The 20,914-nt window shown below is 43.9% G+C and overlaps 1 protein-coding gene across 1 annotated transcript in view; it reads left to right on the forward strand.

The window, feature by feature from the left end:
- LOC126263224 (piezo-type mechanosensitive ion channel component) overlaps window positions 1-20,914 on the forward strand; it is a 686,714-nt gene that overhangs the window by 463,530 nt on the left and 202,270 nt on the right. Inside the window, exons 32-33 of the mRNA XM_049960308.1 lie at window positions 9,382-9,536; window positions 15,215-15,303. Coding sequence (XP_049816265.1) covers window positions 9,382-9,536; window positions 15,215-15,303 — 244 coding nt within the window. The remainder of the gene's footprint in view (window positions 1-9,381; window positions 9,537-15,214; window positions 15,304-20,914) is intronic.

Genomic DNA, 20,914 nt, shown 5'->3' on the forward strand with positions numbered 1-20,914 from the left:
CATTACCCTCAGTTTGCTTTTGTTGATCTTCATCTTATATCCTCCTTTCAAGACACTGTCCATTCCGTTCAACTGCTCTTCCAGATCCTTTGCTGTCTCTCACAGAATTACAATGTCGTCGGCAAACCTCAAAGTTTTTATTTCTTCTCCATGTATTTTAATGCCTACTCCAAATTTTTCTTTTGTTTCCTTTACTGACTGCTTGCTCAATATACAGATTGAATAACATTGGAGATAGGCTACAACCCTGTCTCTCTCCCTTCCCAACCACTGCTTCCCTTTCATGTTCCTTGATTCTTATACCATCTGGTTTCTGTACAAATTGTAAATACCCTTTCATTCCCTGTATTTGACCCTGCCACCTTCAGAATTTGAAATAGGGTACTCCAGTCAACATTGTCAAAAGCTTTCTCTAAGTCTACAAATGCTAGAAACGTAGGTTTGCGTTTCCTGAATCTTTCTTGTAAGATAGTCGTAGTGTCAGTATTGCCTTATTGCTCCAACATTTCTGCGGATTCCAAACTGATCTTCCCCGAGGTCAGCTTTTACCAGTTTTTCCTTTTGTCTGCAAAGTATTCATGTTAGTATTTTGCAGCAGTGACTTATTAAACTGATAGTTCAGTAATTTTCACATCTGTCAACACCTGCTTTCTTTGGGATTGGAATTATTATATTCTTCTTGAAGTCTGAGGGTATTTCTCCTCACTCATACGCGTTGCTCACGAGATGGTAGAGTTCTGTCATGGCTGGCTCTCCCAAGGCTATCACTAGTTCTAATGGAATGTTGTCTACTCCTGGGGCCTAACATGTACACAATAGTATATCACTGACTCTTAGGACTTGTAACAGAGGAAGAACTGTTACAGCCACGACAACTAAGATATGGTTTATAAAAGAGTATGACCAATTTTCAGTATTCTCTTCGTTTGCCTTGACATGAATTTACTCCTCTTGTGCCTCCATTCTGAATACACTGATTTGGTGTGTGGAAATATGTGATGATAAACTGCCAAGCCTTGTTGCAGTAGTGGTGCCCTGCTGATGGTTGTCATTTTTCAGTTTCCTGGTGGAGTACCCCACTGCTACTTGGCAGGCTTCGCAGCTGGCTGAGACATTTCCTGCAATCCTAGCTGGCAATGTCCAGGTGGTGAATCAGAGTGGATTGTACACATCTATCACTATCTTTTATTGCATTTGCCCTGCTGACTGCCAGAAGGGGCTGGATCACTTCCCTTGACTCATGACATGCATATTTCATTATAATATTACTTCAAATCTCAATCTGTTTTTTAAAAATGATTTTGTGCTCCTTGTAACAGATGGCTGACTAATTGACCGTATTGACCTGGTGGGTGGGTGGGGGGGGGGGGGGGGAGAGGGAGAGGGGGGGAGAGAGAGAGAGAGAGAGAGAGAGAGAGAGAGAGAGAGATATTATGTCTACCCACTATATTATCTTTCCTCTGATAAACATTTGTATAATTAATAGGACATAAAAACATAATAAATTAATAAATAAAATAAACACAGATATGTAGCTGTTGGGGATGACAACTACAGTGCAGTGCTGTTTGAGACATTGTTGACATTTTTACGAAGCATTTAAAAGTTGTTAATCCTGAAGTTCTTTGTGAAAATATTAACTTTCATAGTCTTAAAGTTATTGAAATTATTATTGCTTCATTTGATGTGGCTCTTTTTCTGAGATTGTGGATGTATTAAGATTTTTCCTATTATTTAACACTCTGCCATTTCTGGTGCACCTTCTGTTCTACAATTAGGTGAGCAGTCATCATCCAAATTCCTTGCACTGGGAATTTTCCCATGTTGTTCCTTGCTTACTGCCTTTGCAGCAGGGCAAGACCATACTGATCAGTTTGCTGGACCAGCTGTGGTGCACCCTGGGCTCTAGGGCCACCAGCTAGTGTTCAGCTGCACAAACAAATTCACCTCAACTTGTGCCAATTGTAGGTTGCTGAATAATTCACCTACATACACATAACTGCAGTCCAGACACATTCATTTCCTACCCTATAAAACGCAGAGCCATGTGTGAAAACAGCCATTTTATATGTCAGCTGTGCTGCAATTGCTGTGCAGCATTTTGTGCTGGCATAGTGATCAACTCTCTGCTCATGAGAACGGGCACCGCTAAACTGTGGCAAACTGCAAACTTGATATCCAGTTGCCAAATATGATGTGCATCACAACACAAATGAGCTCAATAGCTGCTGACTATGCATGCCATTTGGATATTCTCTTCCAGCAAAGGTTTCTCTGTACTATGCAGATGGGCATTGTATCTTCAGTATATTGTGTCTGAAACCTCCATTGACTTGCTTCCCTTCTCGCTTATGTCCCCCGCCCCCCTCTTCCCTTTCTTTTTCCACTTTCCCCCTATCTCAAATGCAGGCATATTTTCTCTCTCTCTCACTCCCTTGCTCCCCCTTCCCATTGCCCAATCTATCTTCACTCTCTCTCTTCCCCTTCACCTCCAGCCTCATCTCCGTTCCTCCCCTCCCCACCCCTCCCTTCCCCTTCTCACTCCCTCCCTTCCCTCACCTCCCTTCCCTCACCTCCCTTCCCTCACCTCCCTCCCCTCACCTCCCTCCCCTCACCTCCCCTCTCTTCCGTCCCTTCCCCTCCCTTCCGTCCCCTCCCTTCCGTCCCCTCCCTTCCGTCCCCTCCCCTTCCTCCCCTCCCCTTCCTCCCCTCCCCTTCCTCCCCTCCCCTCCCCTTCCTCCCCTCCCCTCCCCTTCCTCCCCTCCCCTCCCCTTCCTTCCCCTCCCTTACCACCCCTCCCATACCTCCCTCCCCTCCCTTACCTCCCTCCCCTCCCTTACCTTCCTCCCCTACCTTACCTCCCTCCCCTCCCCCACACTCCCCTCCCCCACACTCCCCTCACTCCACTACCACCATGCTCCCCTCCCCCCACGCTCCCCACCCCTCCCCCATGCTCCTCTCCCCCCACGCTCCCCTCACTCCCCTCCCCCATGCTCCCCTCCCCCACGCTCCCCTCCCTCCCCTCCCCCATGCTCCCCTCCCCCACGCTCCCCTCCCTCCCCTCCCCCATCCTCCCCTCCCTCCCACACCCCCTCCCCTCCCTCCCACACCCCCTCCCTCGCACGCTCCCCTTCCTCCCACACTCCCCTCCCATTGTCCCTCCCCCCCATCCGCCCCCCTCCCATATACTCGCCCGTCTGATCCCCCCCCCCGGCTGATCCCCTCTTTTACCATCTCATCCCCCACAACCCGTCCCCTCCAAACTATCCCTACATGTTTGTTGTTTACAATCAAATGTTTTTTTTTTTTTTTTTCATGTTTCCAACACAGCCAGTTTAGTGGCACTGGTGACTATGGTAGTTTTTGTTCCTTAACACTCCATATACACTCCTGGAAATGGAAAAAAGAACACATTGACACCGGTGTGTCAGACCCACCATACTTGCTCCGGACACTGCGAGAGGGCTGTACAAGCAATGATCACACGCACGGCACAGCGGACACACCAGGAACCGCGGTGTTGGCCGTCGAATGGCGCTAGCTGCGCAGCATTTGTGCACCGCCGCCGTCAGTGTCAGCCAGTTTGCCGTGGCATACGGAGCTCCATCGCAGTCTTTAACACTGGTAGCATGCCGCGACAGCGTGGACGTGAACCGTATGTGCAGTTGACGGACTTTGAGCGAGGGCGTATAGTGGGCATGCGGGAGGCCGGGTGGACGTACCGCCGAATTGCTCAACACGTGGGGCGTGAGGTCTCCACAGTACATCGATGTTGTCGCCAGTGGTCGGCGGAAGGTTCACGTGCCCGTCGACCTGGGACCGGACCGCAGCGACGCACGGATGCACGCCAAGACCGTAGGATCCTACGCAGTGCCGTAGGGGACCGCGCCGCCACTTCCCAGCAAATTAGGGACACTGTTGCTCCTGGGGTATCGGCGAGGACCATTCGCAACCGTCTCCATGAAGCTGGGCTACGGTCCCGCACACCGTTAGGCCGTCTTCCGCTCACGCCCCAACATCGTGCAGCCCGCCTCCAGTGGTGTCGCGACAGGTGTGAATGGAGGGACGAATGGAGACGTGTCGTTTTCAGCGATGAGAGTCGCTTCTGCCTTGGTGCCAATGATGGTCGTATGCGTGTTTGGCGCCGTGCAGGTGAGCGCCACAATCAGGACTGCATACGACCGAGGCACACAGGGCCAACACCCGGCATCATGGTGTGGGGAGCGATCTCCTACACTGGCCGTACACCACTGGTGATCGTCGAGGGGACACTGAATAGTGCACGGTACATCCAAACCGTCGTCGAACCCATCGCTCTACCATTCCTAGACCGGCAAGGGAACTTGCTGTTCCAACAGGACAATGCACGTCCGCATGTATCCCGTGCCACCCAACGTGCTCTAGAAGGTGTAAGTCAACTACCCTGGCCAGCAAGATCTCCGGATCTGTCCCCCATTGAGCATGTTTGGGTCTGGATGAAGCGTCGTCTCACGCGGTCTGCACGTCCAGCACGAACGCTGGTTCAACTGAGGCGCCAGGTGGAAATGGCATGGCAAGCCGTTCCACAGGACTCCATCCAGCATCTCTACGATCGTCTCCATGGGAGAATAGCAGCCTGCATTGCTGCGAAAGGTGGATATACACTGTACTAGTGCCGACATTGTGCATGCTCTGTTGCCTGTGTCTATGTGCCTGTGGTTCTGTCAGTGTGATCATGTGATGTATCTGACCCCAGGAATGTGTCAATAAAGTTTCCTCTTCCTGGGACAATGAATTCACGGTGTTCTTATTTCAATTTCCAGGAGTGTACATCTTTCCACCATGTACTTATATCTGATACCTGTCATCACTATCGGAGGTAATTTGATAGCTTTGCAGTAATGGCAGAGGACACTCCAACCTATGGTCCAACCCTACAATCAACATTTCAGTTATTGGAAAATCCGGAATGGAATGTAACAATACGAGAGAAGGATAGTTGCTACTCACCATATAGCGGAGATGCTGAGTCGTGATAGGCGCAATAAAAAGATTCACACAATCGTAGCTTTCGGCCTTTGTCTGCAGCACACACACACACACACGTACACACACACACACACACACACACACACACACACACACACACACTCACGAAAGCGCAACTTGCACACAAGTCTGCAGTCTCAGAGAGCTGAAACTGCACTGCAAGCAGCAGCACCAGTGCATGATGGGAGTGGCGGACAATGAAGTGTAACATTTTAGATGGAGGGCAGGAGAAAAGTTGCGGAGTGGGGAGGGGGTAAGTAGCGGAAAGGAGAGAAATAAAACTAAATTAAGACTGGGTGTGGAGGTGAAATGACGGCTGTGTAGTGCTGGAATGTGAACAGGGAGGGGTGGATGGGTGAGGACAGTGACTAACGAAGGTTGAGGCCAGGAGGGCTACAGGAACGTAGGATGTATTGCAGGGAATGTTTCCACCTGCGCAATTTAGAAAACCTGGTGTTGGTGGGAAGGATCCATATGGCACAGGCTGTGAAGCAGTCATTGAGATGAGGGGTATCACGTTTGGCAGTGTGTTCAGCTACAGTGTCGTCCATTTGTTTTTTGGTCACAGTTTGTCGGTGGCCGTTCATGCGCACAGACAGCTTGTTGCTTGTTATGCCTACATAGAATGCAGCACAGTGGTTGCAGCTTAGCTTGTAGATCCCATGACTGGTTTCACAGGTAGCCCTGCCTTTGATGTGATAGGTAGTGTTAGCAACCGGACTGGTGTAGGTGGTGGTAGGAGGATGTATGGGACAGGTCTTGCATCTAGGTCTATTACAGGGGTATGAGCCATGAGGTAAGGGATTGGGAGCAGGGGTTGTGTAAGGATGGACGAGTATATTGTGTAGGTTCGGTGGAAGGCAGAATACCACAGTAGGAGGGGTGGGAAGGATAGTGGGTAGGACATTTCTCCTTTCAGGGCACAACGAGAGGTAATCGAAACCCTGGCAGAGAATGTAATTCAGTTGCTCCAGTCCTGGATGGTACTGAGTTATGAGGGGAATGCTCCTCTGTGACCGGACTGTGGGACTTTGGGAGGTGGTGGGAAACTGGAAAGATAAGGCATGGGAGATTTGTTTTTGTACAAGGATGGGAGGATAATTACGGTCAGTGAAGGCTTCAGTGAGACCCTCGGTATATTTAGAGAGGGACTGCTTGTCACTGCAGATGCGATGACCACGGGTGGCTAGGCTGTACAGAAGGGACTTCTTGGTATGAAATGGGTGGCAGCTGTCGAAGTGGAGGTATTGCTGATGGTTAGTAGGTTTGATATGGACAGATGTTCTGATGTAACCATCTCTGAGGTGGAGGTCAACATCTAGGAAGGTGGCTTGTTGGGTTGAGTAGGACCAGTTGAAGCAAATGGAGGGGAAGTTGTTGAGGTTCTGGAAGAATGTGAATAAGGTGTCCTCACCTTCAGTCCAGATGGCAAAGAAGTCATCAATGAATATGAACCAGGTGAGCGGTTTTGGATGCTGGGTTTTTAGGAAGGATTCCTCTAAATAGCTCATGAATAGGTTAGCATAGGATGGTGCCATGCGGGTGCCCATAGCCATACTCCGGATTTGTTTGTAGGTAATGCCTTCAAAGGAGAAGTAATTGTGGGTGAGGATATAATTGGTCATGGAGACTAGGAAGGAGGTTGTTGGTCTGGAATCCATAGGGCGTCTGGAAAGGTAGTGTTCGATAGCAGTAAGGCCATGGGCATTAGGAATGTTAGTGTACAGGAAGGTGGCATCAGTAGTGATAAGCAGGGCACCATGTGGTAAAGGGAAAGGAACTGTGGAGAGTTGGTCAAGGAAATGGTTGGTATCTTTTTTATAGGAGGGTAGGTTCCGGGTAATAGGTTGAAGGTGTTGCTCTATGAGAGCATTGATTCTCTCAGTGGTGGCACAGTAACCGGCCACAATGGGATGTCCTGGGTGGTTGGGTTTATGGACTTTAGGAAGCATGTAGAAGGTGGGAGTGTGGGGAGTGGTAGGGGTAAGTAGGGAGATAGACTCTGAGGGGAGGTTCTGGGATGGGCCTAAGGATTTGAGTAGTGACTGGAGATCCTGCTGGATTGCTGGAATGCGATCACTGTGGCATGGTTTGTAGGTGGAAGTATCTGACAGCTGACGGAGTCCTTCTGCCAGGTAATCTTTGCGGTTCAGAACTATGGTGGTGGAGCCTTTGTCTGCAGGTAGGGTAAGGTGAGGACACCTTATTCACGTTCCTCCAGAACCTCAACAACTTCTCCCCCATTTGCTTCAGCTGGTCCTACTCAACCCAACAAGCCACCTTCCTAGATTTTGGTCTCCACCTCGACAGCTGCCAGCCATTTCATAGCAAGAAGTCCCTTCTGTACAGCCTAGCCACCCATGGTCATCGCATCTGCAGTGACGAGCAGTCCCTCTCTAAATATACCGAGGGTCTCACTGAAGCCTTCACTGACTGTAATTATCTCCCATCCTTGTACAAAAACAAATCTCCCGTGCCTTATCTTCCCAGTCTTCCACCACCTCCCAAAGTCCCACAGTGCGGCCACAAAGGAGCATTTCCCTCATAACTCAGTACCATCCGGGACTGGAGAATTTGAATTACATTCTCTGCCAGGGTTTTGATTACCTCTCGTCGTGCCCTGAAATGAGAAATGTCCTACCCACTATCCTTCCAACCCCTCCTACTGTGGTATTCCGCCATCCACCGAACCTACACAATATACTGGTCCATTCTTACACAACTCCTGCTCCCAATCCCTTACCTCATGGCTCATACCCCTGTAATAGACCTAGATGCAAGACCTGTCCCTTACATCCTCCTACCACCACCTACTCCAGTCCGGTCACTAACATAACCTATCCCATCAAAGGCAGGGCTACCTGTGAAACCAGTCACATGATTTACGAGCTAAGCTGCAAGCACTGTGCTGCATTCTATGTAGGCTTGACAACCAACAAACTGTCTGTCCGCATAGACGGCCACCAACAAAATGTGGCCGATAAACAAGTGGACCACCCTGTTGCTGAACACACTGCCAAACATGATACCCCTCATCTCAATGATTACTTCACAGCCTGTGCCATATGGATCCTTCCCACCAACACCAGCTTTTATGAATTGCGCAGGTGGAAACTTTCCCTGCAATACGTCCTACGTTCCCGTAACCCTCCTGGCCTCAACCTTCTTAGTCACTGTCCTCACCCATCCAGCCCCCTTCCTGTTCCCATTCCAGCACTACACAGCCGTCATTTCACCGCCACACCCATTCTTTTAATTTCTTTTTATTTTTATTTCTCTCCTTTCCGCTACTTACCCCTTCCCCCCTCCACACTTCTTCTCCTGCCCTCTGTCTAAACTGCAACACTTCACTGTCTGCCACTCCCACCATACTATCCCTCCCCCTCCCCAACCCATCCTCCTCCTTACCCCCATCCAGTTGCCACTCCCATCATGCACTGGTGCTGCTGCTCGCAGTGCAGTTTCAGCTCTCTGAGACTGCAGACGTGTGTGCAAGTTGCGTTTTGTGTGTGTGTGTGTGTGTGTGTGTGTGTGTGTGTGTGTGTGTGTGTGTGTGTGTGCGCGCGCGCGCACGCGTCTACTACTGACAAAGGCTTAATGGCCGAAAGCTATGATTGTGTGAATCTTTATATTGAGCCTATCGCGACTCAGCATCTCCACTGTATGGTGAGTAGCAACTTTTCTTCTGTCATATTATTTCAGTTATTGGCTCATTTAAGAGAATGATGCATAATATGCATGCTGTCCCCCACCTCATGAATACTTTCCTCCAGGAGGCAGGAATGAAATGATTGCAGTGGCCTTAAATATTGTCCGAAATGAACCTAAATGTTTGCCTCAGAGAGGCATCTGCTGAAGAGTGGGGCAAAATGAGACAGTAATGTCTTAACCATTTTGTGGAATGCATGCTATCATGTTACATTGCACCAGTTTGTTGTTTGCATGCCTGGGATGATCCTATTGTGTTACATTGCACAAAGTCAAGGTACATAGTACTAAATGTTATTCAGCAGCCAATTTACATTTCATAGATTTACACTTTTGAGCAGACTGCATTTATTTTGGTTATTGTTTGGTTTTATTAGACAGTGAAGTTAATATTTATTAATTTCATATGTCTTGTTCTTTTATTTCTTGCCCCCTTTCCCCTTGAATCTAAGCCTGCATATGTTCATAGAAAAATAGAAAGTCATGTTATAAACACTGCAGGTAAACTATAAAGAAGAAAGAAAATTACATATAATAAATGTTTATTTGAAATAGAAGCCATCTTACTCCTAAGTGAATGCTGTTTATGCAATTGAAGCCATCAATAGAAATATAATAATATTATAAAATGATTTTTCTTTCTAGAACAATCGTTATGGCATACTGTGTGGACATACATAAAATTTGCTTGGGCATTAATAGAAGGTTCAATGGAGACACTTGTTCGATACCTGAACCGCTTCTCAAGGGACTACCGCTATGTTATCCGAGTGCTAGCCTTGGAAAAGAAATTGTTGAAGGTAGGCCATTTGTAATAGGCTACATTTTGAGATTCATAATCTAAACATTTGTCATAACTATAGTTGAACAAAAAAAAAGTGTGTGTGTGTGTGTGTGTGTGTGTGTGTGTGTGTGAGAGAGAGAGAGAGAGAGAGAGAGAGAGAGAGAGAGAGAGAGAGAATTAATTATTGTAAGTGCATTTATTTCCACATTTGTATTTTTGCCAGTAGATATGACTTGTTGCTACTTTTATTCATAGTACTTATGTGGATTAAAAAATGACTTCCTGGAATAGATTTTATTAGGGTAATAGGCTAAGTGGTGGCAGCAAACCTGTTTAAATGAATAGCATAAGTGGTTGCAGCAAACATGTTTATATGACTAACAGAACAGCTCCTATTGTGTTAATGAGATGCTTTATACATCTCTCCTATAACGTAAATAATTGCTTTCTGAAGTAAATCTTCCACTTTACTGCAGTTGTTTGAAATTCTGTGACAGATTAAAATTGTGTACTGGATTGGGATTTTATCCCTGGATATATCATTGATTGCAGAAGCCATGATTTGAGTGAGTGTCCCACTTTGTCACTATTTTAATCTAAGAGAAGTTCTCAGTAATCAATTATTTTTCACTGTCTGGATACATAGCATTTATGGTATATCTAAGGAACACACAAACATTCATTTGATATAAGGGACAAAAAAATAAATAGTCTTCTATTTTTAGTGAAACGTTACTTTTCCCTGGCCGTTGCTGCTACGTTCAATGTGGTTTGTGATACTGAATGCACATTTTGTTTCTCTCAAACTAACTGTAATTTTTGTAATAATTTTTATGTTATCAATGAAACACTTTTACCTAGATAATTCATCAGTTTACATCATATGTAGGAAAGGGTCATCTCTAATTCAGTCATTCACCTCATTTACCATTTGTCAGGACAAAAGCACTTTAAATAAGCAAATATTCAAATAAATAAGCAAATATTCTTAAAAACAAATAGTAGCATTAGTAGTAGTACTACATGTCTATTTCACATATATTTCAGTGCGTGTGACTGAGCGAGATACCGTAATGGTTAGCACACTGGATTTGCATGTGCTGGGTCAACTGTTTAAATAGGCAACTGGACATTCTGATTTAGGTTTTCTGTTATTTCCCTAAATCTATTTAGGCAAATACTCAGATAGTTCCTCTGAAAGGGTGCAGACAATTTCTTTCCTTGTTCTTTCTCAATCTGAGCTTGTGTTTTGTCTCTAATGACCTAGTTGTCAATGGAACATACACTAATCTTCCTTCCATCAGTGCATGTTCATTTGATTTTATATTCATTCAAAGAGCTATGTTTTAAAAAAAAATAATTTATGTATATGCTGTAATTTATACGTTTTGTAAATCTGTGACAATTTCATTGCTACATTGGTTAAAAAAAACTGAGATATGTCAGAATGGTTCCAATGAAATGAATGCAAGGCCTGTACAGAAAGTATCTAATTTTAACACACATTATTTTTTGTATTGCCCTGCACTCCCCATGGTGGAGGAGGACATCTTTGGGCTCACACCTAAATGTGTCATTGGGAAATTTCAAATTAAAACAACTGATGTTTGGAGGTGATGCCATGTGAGAAACACAAATAAAGGAGTGGTTCCGCTGTTCCTTTATAGCAAGAGAGAGACCAGTTTTGTGGGAGCTGGAAGTGCAGCTGTTATTTAGACACTGCAAAATCTGGAAATATGATGTTATAGTCTTATACTAAGAAAAATTTCTGAAGATCTTGGAATTGCCAGAGATTTTTTATATTTAATTTTCTGTTATATTCAGAATTCATACAGAATGTCTAAAATGTAAGCCCAAGTTACTGTCAGTGCAAGAGATACAATTCTGCTTCCGTATTTCACAGAATGTGTTGAATGACCCACGAATCCTAACTTTTTCAACACACTGATAACCAGAGATGAGTCATGAGTGTATGGATGTGGCCCCGAAACAAAAGTACACTCATTCTAGTGATATCATACTGACGTTTCTTGTCGTCTTTGATTGCCATGGTATTGCCACTCATGAATATGTGCTGGAAGAACAGGATCTGCATTGAAAACACTTCTTATTTTAACGAATATTAGTGACCTTATCTTGAACATTAAGACCAACAAAACAGTATTATTTTCTGATGACATTACTGTTATACTAAAAGATGAAATAAAGAGAATCTACAAGAACAAATGAGCACTGCCACAAACCAAATCAATGAGTGATGCCACTTAAAGCTGCTAACTATAAATCAAGATAAAATAGTGAAATAGTGTGCAATACATAACTGTGCAACATTCAAGTGTTTCATTGATAGCCAACTTGTAGTAAAATCAAACAGTGGAAAACCCAGGATGGAATGTAACAGTATTATGAAAAGGATAGTTGCTACTCACCATAAAGCAGAATGCTGAATCCCAAATAGGCACAACAAAAAGACTGTCTCAAAATAAGCTTTCAGCCAACAAGGTCTTCATCAAAAATGGATCTCTCTCTCTCACACACACACACACACACACACACACACACACACACACACACACACACACACACACGGCCACAGTCTCTGACATCCGAAGCCACACGCCATGAGCAGCAGCAGCAGTGCCTGATGGGAGAGAACTGGTGGGGGACAGGAGGAGGCTGGAGTTGGGGGGGGGGGGGGGAGACAGATCAGGCAGCAGGGTAGGGATTGGGGATGGTGAAGTGATGCTGGGGTGTGTGGAGGGATGAGATGGCCGGACAGTGAGAGTTTATGAGGTGGTGAGTGACTGGAAAGATAAGGCATAGCAGATTTGTTTTCATACAAGGTTGGGAGAATAAGTACTGCTTCGCAACCTGGGCCATGCGGATCCTTCCCACCAACACCAGCTTTTCTGAATTGCACAAGTGAGAACTCAGCCTATATCCTACGTTCTCGTAACCCTCCTGGCCTCAACTTTTGTTAGCCATTCTCCTCATCCATCTAGCCCCTTTCCTGTTCCCATTCCAGCACTACACAGCCCTCTATTCCACCAACGCATCCAGTCTTCCTACTTCATTCCTTTCCAACTACACCCCCCACCCCCACCCTCCCTTCCGTCTAACCTCTTGACTGAACCATCTGCCCCTACCGTCTCTCCACCTTTTCCCTGTACGCCACTCAGCAGCACGTCACCATCCCCCTGCTATTCCTCCCCCTCCCCGCACCAGCCTTCTCCTTACCCATGTCCAGTTGTCTCTCCCATGATGCACTGCTGCTGCTGCTGCTGCTGCTGCTGCTAATAGTGTGGTTTCAGCTGCCTGAGACTGTGAACATGTACGTGTGTGTGTGTGTGTGTGTGTGTGTGTGTGTGTGTGTGTGTGTGTGGAGGGGGGGGGGGGTCTATTTTTGACAAAGGCCTTGTTTGCCGAAAGCTTATTCTGTGATTGTTTTTGTTGTGCCTATCTGTGACTTAGCATCCCTGTTATATGGTGAGTAGCAACTATCCTTTTCATAATATTGAAACTTGTAATAAATTGGGTCAGTAGATCCAGCATAAAATGATGTGCATCCTGCATGTGACATACCGGGTGATCAAAGTGTCAGTATAAATTTGAAAACTTAATAAACCACGGAATAATGTAGATAGAGAGGTAAAACTTAACACACATGCTTGGAATGACATGGGGTTTTATTAGAACAAAAAAAAAAAACACACACACACACACAAAGTTCACAAAATGTTCGACAGATGGCGCTGGACAGTAAAACGTCAGTGACTGCGCATGACAATCGTGCATAAAAGGAGCTGTAATGAGAGAGAGAGAATCAGATGTGCCAGCAGTCGCAGCATGTTGAAGTTACCTGAAAAGGTGCTTTTAGTGAAGCTGTATTATCAGAATGGGGAACGTGCTAGTTCAGCGTTATGATCCTATTGCCATAGGAAGGGGATTCAAATGGGTAAAGGTCCATTGACAAATGCAGCTGTGGCGAGAATGATTTCGAAGTTCGAAGCCACGGGTTGTTTAGACGATAGACCCCGTAGTGGCTGACCGAGTACAAGGCGTAATGCTGCTGAGACAGTTCAGGAAGAAATGGAGACTGTAGCGGGTTTGTTTATGCACGGGGAAGTCAGCACTCGTGCACTCGCATGTCGCACCGGCATTCCATACACTACTGTTTGGTTGGCACTGAGGCGTACCCTCCGATGCTATCCGTACAAAATCCATTGGCATCATGAACTGTTACCTGGCGATTTAGTGAAGCGGAGGGCATTTGCGGTGTGGGCGTTTCAAAAGATGGTGGAAGATGATGATTGGTTGAGTAATGTGTTGTGGACCGACGAAGCTCATTCGTGCTCAGAGGGTCTCTCAACGCCCACAACTGCAGAATTTGGGCTACTGAAAATCCTAGAACTGTCGTGGAAACTCCATTGCATGACGAGAAAGTCACGGTATGGGTTGGATTCACCACATCTACCGTTATTGGGCCTTTTTTCTTCGAGGAAATGCGTGATTCTGGTTTTATAACTGCTACCATGACAGGTGAGAGGTAGGCCAATGTGTTACAGAATCACATCATCCCCAGCCTGGCTGACAAACACCTGCTGGAATGTACGATGTTTATGCAGGATGGTGCTCCACCCCATATTGCTAGATGCGTGAAAGATCTCTTATGCGTGTCGTTTGGTGATGATCGTGTGCTCATCTGCCACTTTCGTCGTGCTTGGCCTCCCAGGTCCCCAGACCTCAGTCCGTGCGATTATTGGCTTAGGGGTTACCTGAAGTCGCCAGTGTATCGTGATTGACTGACATCTCTAGGGATGCTGAAAGACAACATCCTATGCCAATGCCTCACCCTAACTCCGGACATGCTTTACAGTGCTGTTCACATTATTCCTCGACTACAGCTATTGTTGAGGAATGATGGTGGACATATTGAGCATTTCCTGTAAAGAACATCATCTTTGCTTTGTCTTACTTTGTTAAGCTAATTATTGCTATTCTCATCAGATGAAGCGCCATCTGTCGGACATTTTTTGAACTTTTGTATTTTTTTGGTTCTAATAAAACCCCATGTCATTCCAAGCATGTGCGTCAATTTCTCTACCATCTCCGTGACATAATTTGATGCAAAGAAAGACTTACAAAAAGGCTATGTTACTGCCAGTTGCTTCATTACAGTGCTCCAATTGATTCATCCAGACTTTCTTGGCAAAAAGAGGAATTGTAGTTATTTTCCAAGCTCCGTACTTCTTAGACATGGTTTGTTGTGACTTTATTTATAAAGGTCACATTTTGACAGCAGAGAAGAGAGAACTCTGAAGTAGCTGTAGAAGTTGTAGACCTCCTGCATGTTATTTGACTGACTAGTGCTAGAGGCACTTACTTCAGTTACCAACCACATCCATACATTATTTTGTCAGTGTGACCCTGAAATAACACATCATGGTAATTCTACTACACCCAGTGAAGCATTCCAGCACAAACACTGTGAAACAGACATTCGTGTAACTTTCTAGATACTAGCCCAAAGGTCTGTGAAACCTGTGAATACCTGTCAGCACTTTTCGGTGCTCTTTATGTGAGCCAACTCCTTGACTTTTTAGTCTTGAATTTGAAAATGGTTAATCATCAACAGCATACAGAGGTCTGTGCCTCTTCTAAAGATAGATGAATTTCGTCATTTCTCATTTGCAGGAAGATCCTACTTTTGGCAAAGGAGTGCGGACTGGTACAGGTATGATATGGCAGCCTCTCCCATCAGGTCATGAACGGCAACGACCCAGGTGAAGATGATACACATAAGCTTCCACTTCTGCTATATTTTTCTTTAAAAGACACCATGACAAGCTTGTAGACATGTGTTTGCTTTCTCATGTGTGTGTGTCTGTTTTGTTTGTTTTTTTGTGTCTGTTTTAGTTGTTATTGTTTTGTGTAGTATTGTATGTTGAAACTCTACAACAAGATGCATGCTTTATTGGCATACATCACCCTTAATTTTTGTTATTTGTTGGCATTAGCATATAATGAATGTGAGTAATTGCATATTTTCCGCAGACTGTAACTCATTTATGATGATTCTCAGTAGGATTCGCGTTTTCTAACTGCAAAACTCATGTTCTGCATTTCAGTCAGATTAAAAATCATTTTGAGAATTACATCACAACGTCTTATGCTCACCATAAGAACAGATCTGGAGCATGAAGTCCTTTAGACAAGCCTCTACTGTATACACCAAGTACACAGAGAATGAATGAATGGCTATCCAGTGCAAACTGTCGTTGTGGAGAAATATGGTGGTAGACATCAGTGGAAATAAGTCAAAACATAAAATGTGACTTATAACTGCCATAGGTTTGACTTTTCTTTTAGCATTGGACATTGCTCTTACATTAGTTAATTAGTTTCACATGTAATGATTATCTGTTAGAAACTGCTATCACATTTTTCACATGGCAGATGTGGGAACATACATAATATTATTTTCATGATAAGAAAAATTCATCCTAAGAAAAGAAGGGAAAGCAGAAAGGTGGAAGCAGTATATCGAGGGTCTCTACAAGGGCGATGTACTTGAGGGCAATATTATGGAAATGGAAGAGGACGTAGATGAAGGTGAAGATGAAATGGGAGACATGATAGTGTGTGAAGAATATGACAGATCTAAGTCGAAACAAGGCACCAGGAGTAGACAGCATTACATTAGAACTACTGATAGCCTTTGGAGAGACAGCCATGACAAAATTCTTCCACCTCATGAGCAAGATGTATGAGACAGGTGAAATACCCTCAGACTTCAAGAAGAATACAATAATTCTAATCCCAAAAAAAGCAGGAGCTGACGGGTGTGAAAATTACTGACCTATCAGTTTAATAAGTCATGGTTGCAAACACTAACACAAATTCTTTACAGACGAATGGAAAAACTGGTAGAAGCCAACCTTGGGGAAGATCAGTTTGGATTCTGTAGAAATGTTAGAACATGCGAGGTAATACTGACCCTAAGTCTTATCTTAGAAGATAAGTTAAGGAGAGGCAACCCTATGTTTCTAACATTTGTAGACAGAGAGAAAGCTTTTGGCAATTCTGATTGGAATACTCTCTTTCAAATTCTGGAGGAGGCAGGGGTCAATACAGGGAGCAAAAGGCTATTTACAATTTGTACAGAAACCTGATGGCAGTTATATGAGTCGAGGGGATGAGAGGGAAGCAGTGATTTGGAAGGGAGTGAGACAGGGTTGTAGCTTATGACCGATGTTATTCAATCTGTATATTGAGCAAGCAGTAAAGGAAACAAAAGAAAAATTCAGAGTAGGTATTAAAATCCATGGAGAAGAAATAAAAACTTTGAGGTTCGCTGATGACATTGTAATTCTGTTAGAGACAGCAAAGGACTTGGAATAGCAGTTGAACAGAATGGACAGTGTCTTAAGAGGAGGGTATGAGATGAACATCAACAAAAGCAAAATGAGTATAATGTAATGTAGTCGAATTAAGTCGGGTGATGCTGAGGGAATTCGATTAGGAAATGAGACACTTAAATTGGTGAATGAGTTTTGCTATTTGGGGAGCAATATAACTGATGATGGCCGAAGTAGAGAGGATATAAAATGTAGAATGGCAATGGCAAGAAAAGTGTTTCTGAAGAAGAGAAATTTGTTGACATCGAGTATAGATTTAAGTGTCAGGAAGTTGTTTCTGAAAGTATTTGTATGGAGTGTAACCATGTATGGATGTGAAACATGGACAATAAATAGTTTGGACAAGAAGAGAATAGAAGCTTTCGAAATGTGGTGCTACAGAAGAATGCTTAAGATTAGATGGGTAGATCGCATAACTAATAAGGAGGTATTGAATGGAATTGAGGAGAAGAGAAATTTGTGGCACAACTTGACTAGAAGAAGGGATCGGTTGGTAGGACACATTCTGAGGCATCAAGGGATCACCAATTTGGTATTGGAGCGAAGTGTGGAGGGTAAAAATCGTAGAGGGAGACCAAGAGATGAATACACTAAGCAGATTAAGAAGGATGTAGGTTGCAGTTGTTATTCAGAGATGAAGAGGCTTTCACAGGATAGAGAAGCGTAGAGAGTTGCATCAAACCAGTCTCTGGACTGAAGACCACAACAACAACAAGAAAAATTCATGTGAGAAAATAGTAAAACTGCAGAATTTGCATGGCTTAGTAGTATTCATCTTGATGAGATGACAGTCCAGTGTTGCTAATGGATGCATTAAAATTATGCATAGCTTTTTGAGCAGTTAGGTCCTTCCTCAGGAAGGAAAAATGGACAGTTGGAGGTGGGGTTTGGAAAGTTGGGGCAGATCTGTCAGATCACAAGTTCATAGGTACCATCATGTTATGTGGATTTAGGGCACAAAATGTGGGTGGAGAAATGTCAGAGAAGCTAGGAGGTCAATCAGGTTGTACATTGATGGGCAAGGTACCAGATTAACTGGTTGGTTCAGTTAAAAGGGATTAATCTGTTAAATCATTGCAAAATCAATAAAAAATAGGACAAGAGTTGTCAATGCAAGTCAGGTCTAAGAAAGCTCTCATCTTGACTCATTATTGAGCATCATTCATGTGTTTGGGATTTGTACCAAATAGGTTTTACAGAATAGAGAGAATAGAGACTAAAACAAGAGCAACATAGAATTACTTGTTTGATTAACATGGGCAGATGTATCACAGATGTACTCAATGAAGTCAAGTGGGATTGTTGTGAATAACAGATAGGATTGCTCTTGTATTATTGAGAATCAGTCTTTTGTAATAATGATGAAGGTTATATCAGAAAAATGAGGACCAATGCAGATTTGTAAAGGTGACTGTCTTACTACATAGTCAAGAAGTGATAGTGTCTGCCCTCAGCCTTTCTCGTCTTTGTGGTGGCCTACAGAGTAAGTGTGTGTATGTAGGTGTGTGCTTTCTTGTTACAATACTGTGTGTATTTCATTTTGTTTAATCTCCAGATTTTCTGTACGAGATGGATGCTTTTCACTTTTCTGATTATATAGCCCGAGATTGTACAATACTTCCTGTACTGTGTACTTTAATTCCACTATCCTCATCAATCAATAAAATTACCTTTATGTACCATGTATTACACAAATTACAGCTGTTATCCACTGGCACACAATTTCATGAACACAAATGTTATCCATGCTTCTCTTTAATTTCCATTTGATCTGTCTTAGGGAGTAGTTTCCTGTAGCAGACAATTTTTTATGCAAATCTCTTTTCACGCTTCAGTTTTATTTTAATTTTTTAAATGTTTTATTGTTTTAATGAATTACTGCATTTGTTTCATGCTAATTTATTTATAGGTTTCTGCCAATGAACTATAAACTGGTCTCGTGTTCAATTTGTCCATTTGGTACAAACTTTAAATTCTTTCCCTGATGCTTAACTAACAGAGCTCAGAGGGAAATAAATAGGAAGGTTTAGAATTTGCTCTCCAGTTAGTTTTAAAGTTTTTCTAACACTTTTACCTTCAATAGCACTTTCTGTGTCTGAAATATGCCAAGGCACATAATCATTCTGTTAAACCGCACATTGCTCTGTTGCTGGTTTTGTGAGCTGGTTGTTTAATTAGAGAAAGGAGTGACCAATAGTAATAGGCCTATTTAAGGACAGTGTGGTTCATACTGATATGCAAGTTGATTATCAGCACCTGACATATGAGCAGATTATGAGTAAGAGGGTAGGTCACATTGACAAAAAAAAAAAAAAAAAATAGGTGTGTTCACTTTTATCTGATGGAAAAAAAAGATCTTGTTGTTATATAAATTTATTGGTACTGTTTTCAGCTGTGCAAGGGGTATTGAGATACTCTTTGCTGTTTCTGTGTTAACTGTCACAATTATGAAAGGGCTGTTGAGTGCAGTGCTTGTTAGGAGCTAGGGAATGAGTTTGAAATACATTATATTTGTGTCCTGCTATCACTTTCATTTAATTTAGTTGTAATAAATGCCAAATAGGTAGCATGTTGCATGTATTAATTCGTGACTTTGGTTTCTTGCTGTTTCATAGGAAATGTTTATTCACTCGGTAACTGCACATTTACTTGGAATTAGAATTAAAATTTACTATGTACACTTTTCCCTACTGGGAGGGAGAATGAAAGTCAGAAGCACTGAGAAAGGGGTGAGAGTAAAATCTGTGACACCATAGTAATCCTATTTTTTACTTATGAGGATGATGTCCTTGGCTATTGCTGAAGTTTACACACATGAATGTAGAACAAAGGAAACATATTTGAAAGGCCTGCTTTTAATTTTTTAATCCTTTGGTAGCAGCAGAAAAGGGTCAAATGTCCATTTTTCACAGGTGAAGGAAAAGTTACTATTATCCAAATGCTGGTTCATAAGAAATTAAAGCTGTATGGAGTGATAAGCTTGCTAGTGCATTGTTACTTCAAAATCTTTGTCTGAAAAGGCTACCATTCACCTGTAGTGGACTGATGTGTAGAGCTAGAAACATGTGACAGGAAACAATATTCACACTACAGTTCAAGCATTTACTCTCTTTCTAGTAAAATTACACACACTCCTGTAGCCACAATGAGACTGATAATTGATTATCAATTATTGAAAACAATTGCTAAGTTGATTCAGGTGGGGAGAGTGTAGTGAGAAAAGGCAGGTCTTATGCCAGGTGTAAACAGGGTGCCGGCTGTCGGCACCACTCTGTGGGAGTGATGCTGATTTCAGGCACCACTTCAAAGGGTGAGCGATGGAGTGACGGGCCAGAGGGGCCCAGTCACAGACTCGGGGTTGAGAGAAGTGTGTCATTAGGCTTCATTTTCACACCTCATTGTTGTCAACATGAGGCAGACAGCCCCACTCCGACTGGTAATGGCCGACAGATAGCTAGCTTCTGGCCCGGAGAAGAGTTACGTGCACTACAGCAATCCAGCGGCCCACGAATTTGTCGACACCCTGATGTTAGCGATGCTCTCTTTGTGCTGTGACTGTCTACCACTGTAGAACACCCACACTCGGTCATCTCGGGCCCAGTTTGTGTCTACTGTGGTGACGAGAGGAAAACAAAACTGACTGCCCCCTGGGTGGAATCTGTCAGTGGCAGGTTGACTAGAAGGTGAGTGGTGCTGAGGCACCAAACCCCGCAGGGTGGAATAAGTGCAGGAGCTGGCTGCACCGACCCAGTCTCAAACCCGTGGCTGCAGCTGGCAGTGCCCAGTCATCTCATTTGCTAGCATGCCCCAGGCATTTTTGTGATGCTGCTGTACTCTGAATGAATCTGTGTCAAAATTCACAGTTATTTATACAGCTCTGGGGTGCACTTGTTGCACTATTACCCAGCACCTGGTAACATAGCACATAAAATGTTCTTGCCCTGGTGTGGTGTCAGCATCCTGCACGCTCCGGCTA

Source organism: Schistocerca nitens, chromosome 6, assembly GCF_023898315.1.
Source record: "Schistocerca nitens isolate TAMUIC-IGC-003100 chromosome 6, iqSchNite1.1, whole genome shotgun sequence".
Classification (NCBI taxonomy): Eukaryota; Metazoa; Arthropoda; class Insecta; order Orthoptera; family Acrididae; genus Schistocerca; species Schistocerca nitens.